This window comes from Centruroides sculpturatus, unplaced genomic scaffold (assembly GCF_000671375.1).
Source record: "Centruroides sculpturatus isolate CEXI.00-Female unplaced genomic scaffold, Cexi_2.0 scaffold528, whole genome shotgun sequence".
NCBI lineage: Eukaryota > Metazoa > Arthropoda > Arachnida > Scorpiones > Buthidae > Centruroides > Centruroides sculpturatus.
In genome coordinates, this window is record NW_019384819.1 from 139238 (window position 1) to 147738 (window position 8501).

The 8501-nt window shown below is 32.7% G+C and overlaps 1 protein-coding gene across 1 annotated transcript in view; it reads left to right on the top strand.

Annotated features, from left to right (window-relative positions):
* Positions 1–1089, top strand: part of LOC111629904 (NADH dehydrogenase [ubiquinone] 1 alpha subcomplex assembly factor 2-like) — a 9646-nt gene extending 8557 nt beyond the window's left edge. The window contains exon 3 of the mRNA XM_023373840.1: positions 1067–1089. Coding sequence (XP_023229608.1) covers positions 1067–1089 — 23 coding nt within the window. The remainder of the gene's footprint in view (positions 1–1066) is intronic.
* The last annotated feature ends 7412 nt before the right edge of the window (positions 1090–8501 follow it).

Sequence of the window (8501 nt, forward strand, 5' to 3'; positions counted from 1 at the left end):
TATATATATTATGTATAATAGCTTCTATAGAAATAATACAGTCTGTACAAAAATACATTGGTATTTTAAGAAGGCTATTATATTTACTTTTGAAATATTCAGAAATATAATAGAACAAAAAATATAAAATTCAGAAAAGTGAACTTGATATTTTAAAATTTAATTATTATTATAATAACAATTTGTTTTTAAATGAATTTTTACATTATTGTATTCTTGGATGCATTTGATGTAAAGGAATAGAAAAACTTAATGAAGGAAAGACTAGATTCACAATTAAAATGATAGATGAAATAAGATTATTCACTGTTATTGATTTATTTGCACTGATACTATAAAGAAAATTTATTAACAGATTTACATTAAAGGTTATTAATATAAATGTTAGAGCTGATACTGATTTAAATGAATTTTTAATTATTTTAAGCTTTAGAATATTGAGTTTATTTATTTGAAATTGAGTTCAAAGAAGATAGAAAAGATTTAAGTTTTAAATATATATGACATGAAAGCTAGAAAGTTGTGGCAACAAAGGCATCAGCCTGCTGTTCTGAGGAACCCAGGTTAGAGTCCTGGCAAGACACCTCAGAAATTTCCAGACTTGAAATAATCCAAAAATACACTCTTATTTTTGGAAGACAAACATATTTTCAATTTGTTCCAATTATGTCAAGTTCCATTCCTTGCCACTTAGCTATCCCCATTGTTGGTCTGGCTGAACTGATAATGGGCCTGTAAAAAGATCATAATGCCCACAGTATTGAAAGATATATTCCAGTCTTTCAACACTGTGGGCATTATGATCTTTTTCCACACCCATTATCAGTTCATAATATTATACACTTCTAAAAATATTACTGTAATTGGATTATATTTGTAATGCATTAAGTTGAATCATCATCATAAATCTTATAGAAGAACATGAAATCAGGAGAAACAAAATTTATAAAAACAATAATTTTTTAGAATTATTTCAGAAAATAATTTTTCTAATTTTTGTTAAATATCAGATAACAGTTTTTAATTATTATTTTTGTATGTTTCTTTTTTCTAAATTTATCTTTAGCTTGGTTAANAATAAAAATATAAGATGATCAGGAATTGAAAAATTGATAAAGCTGTTGATTTTAAAATGAATAAGATAGAAAATACTTAGTAATATCTAAAACTAGGAAAAAGAAACGAGCTCCGAGGCATAGACTTCTTTGTTTCAACTTGACACAAAAAACACAAATGTGATAATACACTTCTAACATTCTGTCTAAAGTAGTTTAAAACCTGCAGGTACAAAAGACATACATATTCATCATTATAATCAACAAAAACATCAACAAACATTTAAAACACTCATATATGCAGCCAGCAACTACCAACTCCAGTAAGCAGTTAAAATACATTTATGTATAGCCACAGAATGCACATGTTTAAGTTTTGAGAAATTAATTTTGTCACATCATCAATTATATAATATGAGGTCTGTTCAGAAAAACCAACCACTGTTAATATAATAAGAATAGTTTTCCCAACAGCAATGTAACCTGGCAGCTAAGGAGTGGACTGACTGACAGTGCAAAAACTAGAAGGTGATCTGGAGATCCTAATGTTTATTCAAGAAGATNCAGTAAGCAGTTAAAATACATTTATGTATAGCCACAGAATGCACATGTTTAAGTTTTGAGAAATTAATGTTGTCACATCATCATGCATATTAAATACCCATCATAAAGATCAAAATAAAAAGTTGTCAGAGATCAATGTAAATCAATAGCAGATATAAACTCAATCGACATGTAACACAGATGAGCTTACAACCAACAACTTGCCCATAGACTTTACACGGCAAAATACGACCTGGAATATCTCAGCCAATAGATCAAATTTCTGGCTTATTGAATTGTGGTCATTGAAGTCTCCAAGAAGAAGATAGGGAATTGGCAGCAGGTTGACATGAATTGGTTGACAGTATCCAATTCATCCTGGCTGATTCTGACACCTGGTGGCAGGTATATAGAACAAACTGTGACAGTCATTCCAAATGAAATTCTAACTGCTACCGTTTGAAAGTCAGTTCTTATTTGTACTGACAAAGATGACTAGTGATATGAAACCAGTATAGCCACCTCCACTGACAATTATGGCTATTGTCATCCTTGTGATGAAGATCAAATCCTCTTAATGATACCGTTTCTCCAAGTTTCAAATGTGTTTCCTGGAATGCCACACAGATGAAATAGTTGATGTTAGGTATTTAATGTCAGAGAAGTTGTTGCGGAAACCACGACAGTTCCATTGAATTATTTTATAATCCATTATGTGTTTGAGGCAACGTTCTTTGTGAAAGTATCTTTCTTCAATTTCAATGATGCTTTTTCTTTTGGAGGTGAAGTTGGATTTGTCACTTCCTTGTTAATCTCTTCATCAGAGACATCAGAGAAGTCACTCAGACTGAGCCTCTGATTTTTTTGAAACTTTAGAGAGGACTGCTTTCACTTTTTGTTTGTTTATTGGGTTCTTATTGGCCTTTTTAGAACCCACGTTTTTCATTATGGCTTCTGACTTAGATAAAAGTTTGCCTTTATGATCTCCTTTTCCATTGTTTGGATTGGATCAGAAGATATTTAGCATGGTGAGTGAGAGATTCATTTGGAGAAACAAAAGTATGTTTGAACCCCACAGGTCTTACTGGATTTCAAAACAGCAGCAAATGTCTTTTGCTTCTTTGGTTCATTTAATGTAAGCATACGACTGCCCTCTATATAGGATAAGTTATTAATCATTTTGACTCATTGAATCTCCTCCTCTTGTTGCCATGTTGGACATTTTTAGGAGTAGCAGGATTGACAACTTTGCAGTTCACACAGCTTGGAGCAGCAGTGTAGTCAGTTACTCTCGTGACCTTCACCTCCACACTGTGCACATACATTTTTTTCCTTGGCACGATGTTTGTGAATGTCCAAAATGTTGGCATTTGAAGCAGTGCAGTGGATTTGGGACATATGGGCAAACTGTACAATGTAGGTATCCTGAAGCAATGGAAGATAACAATGTTGGTTTGTTAAAGGTAAAGATAAGGTGTTTCGTCAGTATCAACTTGTTATCTCAATGAATGAAGACGTGTCAAAACAGCAGTGACATCTTGATCTGATAGTCCCATCTGGATATCTGATATTTCTTCAAATCTCACACCATGTAATAAGTTTAAACTACTATGTGGTGTAACATTAATTTTGATGTTCCCCAAGATATGCATAGCCAAAAGTTTCACTGGTTGCCAAGGTGAGGCAGTCTCTATCTTTCTAAACCTTCTTTGGGTGGACAATACTGATTCAAACAATTTAAGAACCAGAAAAAGGGAATATTTAGATAAAGGTTTTTCTCCAGTTGCATGTACAATTAAGTAGGCTGGCTGACTGGAAATGGCAATATTCAGTGGTGATTAGTCCATTCATGGATGTTTTGTGATTTTGGCATCCAATATGGATGCCAAAAATTAGCTCCCAGTGACCCCACCCACCATGGGGCCCAACAACATGCAGGAGCTGTCATATAGGAGATTCTCAGACTGTCACATCAGAGTTTCCCAGAAACTATACCCTCACAATGCAGTCAAGAAGAACATATCTTGTCTGATATGACAAGGCTATCAAGCAGGGACAAGTCCACGAAATCTACATTGCTCAGTTTACTCGGAGCTGAGGTTCAAAGGACTCAATGACCAGCCAATTGACTCAAATGAAGCCTGATTTGAGCCTCCCATTTATCCAAAGCAGGGACCAAAGCAGTGTGTTGCGGGACATTATGTTACCCCTCAACTAACAGGATTCTCCTTTCTGGCATACATGAGAAACACATGGGTGAGCGTTTAGATCCCAGAGATGATAAACAGTTACTAAACCATCTCTGAGAGGTCCCATCATCACAGACAGAAACCTACTTCGAGGGGTTGTCGTCAGTAAGAAGACTGCTATTTTCTGCCTTAATAGTTTTTATATGGTATGTGTCTTTGCTATTTCTATTCCTTTGTTTTATTATTATAAAGATTTTCTTGTTCATCTTCTGTTTCCACTCTCTCATAAAACACTAAATATGATTTAGCCTTTANCGTGTGTAAAAAATTAGGGCCTACAAAACTTCTTTGTACACAATATTCTTAACTAATCTGTCATTAGGCGCTAAAACTATCAAGCTATTGGGTGAACTTACTTGTGAGCAAGCAACATAAAACTCCATCGCTGTATCTTGTGTTCCATACATTAAATAAGAGAGAGCACGAAACAAACATGCACCGTCACCAACAATAGGGACAACAGTACATTCTTCAACTTCTCCATTAACGTTCAGATTTTTTTAGCCTTTTTAAAAAAGTCTAACCGACAAAATTTTAAAAAAGTCTAACCAACAAAACCTATAGTCTACTTAAACCAAACGAAAACAAAACAAATGCCAAATACAAAGCAGAGTCTATAACCAAAACTACTAAACCGAAACAAAGCAAATGCAATCCAAAATATGCCAAGAAAAGAACAGCCAAAATCGTCAAATATAATCCGCTAGAAATATTTAGGTATAGTATGTACTATTATATACGGCCGGCCACTAATCATCGGGTATATGTAACTCAGTGAAAACACAATGATAGCGCGTTTTAAAATACTACTAACGCCATCTATTGTCAACATTTAGAACTAAAATTTATTTTGTTCGTCTTATNAATAGAATTATTAAAAATTCAAGAATTAAAATTTTAAAATTTATGCTCAGTTCCAATATTAACAAATAATTAAGAGTTAAATCACCCATTATAAATTTATATTTCAATTAGCCGCTTTTACGTGGAGACAATACTAGGTAACTGGTTAGTGGAAACAAAAACTGATTTATATGCAACATTACTGTTATGTTTGGTTACTATATAATTTAAAGAAATTAATTTCTTAAAATATATTGTCTGTGTCAATGATGAAAAAATGATAGATATACTATTCAATAATACAGAATTATCTGTCCTTATTGTTCAAAAATTTTGAGATGTCACTTAAGATTATAAGTGTAATTTTTCAGAACTGTGTTCTCATAGATTTCACACAGATTAATTTGATCAATTCTGGATCTCAGTGCATTCATTGATCATGCTGAAGAATATTATTATTATAAGCAACCAAGCTTTCTTACCAAAAGATACTACTGTTCAGTGATAATGTTGATAATATGTAGCCCTATTTTTCTTCATAGAGTGTCCCTGTCTTTTATATGTTTAATGGAATAAGTTCAACAATTCATCTATACTTCATATCAGATGCTGTTTTCTAAAAATAGTATGTGAAGATTCTTAGATATTATTAAATTTTTGCTACAAAAAGTAAAATAGATCTTAGCCATTGAATTCAGTTCTTGCTACAGTCATATTTGGTTGAATGGAAATATATTTTTTACAGCTTTAATTTATTAGAGTCAGAGAAACAAAATTGAAAATTTAGTCACTAACTTTCCATCATATTTTATGATAGGTGAAATAAGATTTTAGAAGACAATGTTGTGACAATGTTTCCAAATATTGTAATGTGTCCATCAAAAATGTAAGAATGTAAGAATTTTCTATAAAAAGGGGTGGCCAACTTTTGTGTACATAAGATCTACTTTTTATCTTAAAAAATATGTTGTAATTGTCTAAGTGGCAAGGGGGAGGTGTGAAATACATACTATGTTTAGATAGGTAAGAAAAGCCACAATTTAATTTAAAACATGAAGAAAACGCACTTATATTTTAAACAGAAGAAAAATTGAAACTCACTGTTGTCACTTTCGGCGATCACCACTTCACTCTCTCTACCATGTCCCGACCTACTCTCTCTGTCCCTCTTCCCACCTTTTTGTTTTCAACCCTTTGTCTACATTTCTTATTCCCCTTTTACAACTGTACACAAATGGATTGCACATGGACCAACAAAACCGCATCTGAGGGAGGACGCTGAGGTCTGATATCACCACAGTTATGTTTGTGCATTATGTTCATGCATTGCATTCAGTTACAAATGTAACATATTACGTCAAGACATTGCGAGTGATTGACCAAAATTTGCTTTGTGATCGACTTGTTAGCCACCCCTGCTACAAGATATGATTTTTAATAAAATTATATAACAGTAAAGTATAAAAAAATTTTGAGCATAAAATAGATATTGTGAATGGTATACAATAGTATATTACAATTTTGTATTTTATTCTTCATGTCTTTTTGATATCAATTTCAATCTATCTTAAGTTTTCTCCCAAATAAATTATTTACTAAAGATAACTTGTTAAGATATCATTTGAGAATAATAATAATTTAAATTGATTAAAATTTAAAAAAAAAAAACACATTTACTACTTCAAAAACTGGTTGTATGGAATTAAAACACACATCTACTTTAAAAACGGCCAGATCAAAACAGATATTTACTATAAACCAGGATACCAGCCATTATTCATATTGACAGCCTCAAATGATCCTTATATATACAAAATAGCAGCATTTAGAGCCCTTACGAAAAGAGCATTCACATATTGCACAAACATCATTAGCACATTGCAAGAATTAACACATATTGAAAAAATAGTGACAGTGCATGGTTACCCTAGAACAGTGGTGCAAGGTTTAGCAGGAAACTATATTAAAAGAATGAATGATCACACTACTTCCAATCTTAACAAGGACAATAGTAAGGGTTTGGACTATACAGGCAAACATATACTAATTGATTATGACCAGGCATTAAAGGCTTTATACAAAGAAATTACTACTAATAGAGAGTGGGCGATAACATACAGGCATAATCCATCAGTTTATAAGTTATTAAGAAATGGCAAAGACACCATTAACTCCTACAGCACTCTGGGGTGTGTAGTGTACCTGTGAGAGATGACTGATTTCACAGAGATTTAGTGTACATTGGTTCAACCAAGAAGTTCCATAAAAACGGCTGATGGAACATAAATATGATATACAAAACAAAAAGCAAATCATCGCCCTAGCAATATATGCTTCTGACACTGACATGGAAGCTAAACTACAGCAAGCCAATATCATTAGACACACCCTTCACACTGATCAAATCAAAATTTTAGGTCTTGAAATTTTTAAAGTCAAACTGAAGGGGAAGTGTATTAATTTTGAGGAGGAGGCAAACATCTCACATACTTGATAGTCCTTTTTCCATGATCCCAGCAACATTAATAAAAAACAAGTAAAACAGCAAAACATATTTGGGACAAGACTGTCTCAGAGACTCACTACTAAGCGATGAAATTAATCTATCCAATTTCAAAATTTCTCTCTGTTGTGTGTCGGCCCAGGTTGAATTTTTGCGTAACAGTCAATGCGTAATGAAAATTTCCCGTTTTTGAAAAAAAATAATCGTGGCTATTGTAGCATCTGAAATTATTTTTTTTATTTTGCACAAACAATATAAAGTTTAACCTGATTATAACATCATCTGATGTAACAACAACCCTAATATAACATCAAATTTTTATCGGTCCCACGATTTTACTATACTAGATAATGTTAAAAAACATACTTGTAACGACATAAAACCCTGTTTTAATGTCATATTTGAAGCACTCCCGAATTTACAAAATTAGGTTACAAATTTTATTTAACAAAGAAAATACTATGTCTTCAGTCCAGGGTCAGAGTTCACTTCCTAGAACAACTGTGGGTGGTACTCTCACCACCTGACATCGGTTTGCCTGTTTGTAGAGAGAGTCGCCATTTTGTATTTTATTTTGACTTGGTTCTCAGTCCCCTGAATACCTACAAGTCTGGTTTTTTTTATGCATGCATGATTTGATCACCTAATGCAAACTTGCCAAATTATAACTCCTGACATGCACTCCTTCATACTTCTAAGCTGGTAACACAGCAGGCAGTATGATTTTATAAACAACACATAGTCTTGTCAATAAGAAATCAATTAATTCACTTAGGATTTGTAACAAATGTGTAGGTTAATTTTAATGTTAATGTTAACACCTAGGTGTGATTTTTTGTATACTTGTTCTAATATTTACTGTTTCCATGATTTTAAAATATTTAAATTTGATTGTTTAACATTCTAATTCTATCAAACATTTTTGACCTGATGCAGATCCTATAGCAGTGATTCTCAACCACTGTGCCGTAAAGTGCCGCGAGATTTTTGAAGTGTGCCGCCACTGTGAATACCCATATATAAGCAACATCAGACAAGTAGTTCAATTAGTTCTACCTTCCTAGGGAGCATGTGGAAATTATAACCAGTGTTACCTGTAACTGTCAGTAGTTACCAAGGTGTTTAGAAAATGTGACCTAAATAACCAACTGCATTTAAAAATCACTGTTATGCTGCCACCAGTTGTCCTGTGGTACTTACCGAAGTAACTGTGTGTGCCACTAAATTTTTATATTATTAAAAGTGTACTGTGATGAAAAATAGTTGAGAAAGGTTGAGATTATCCTATTGAATTGAAAACATTTGTCA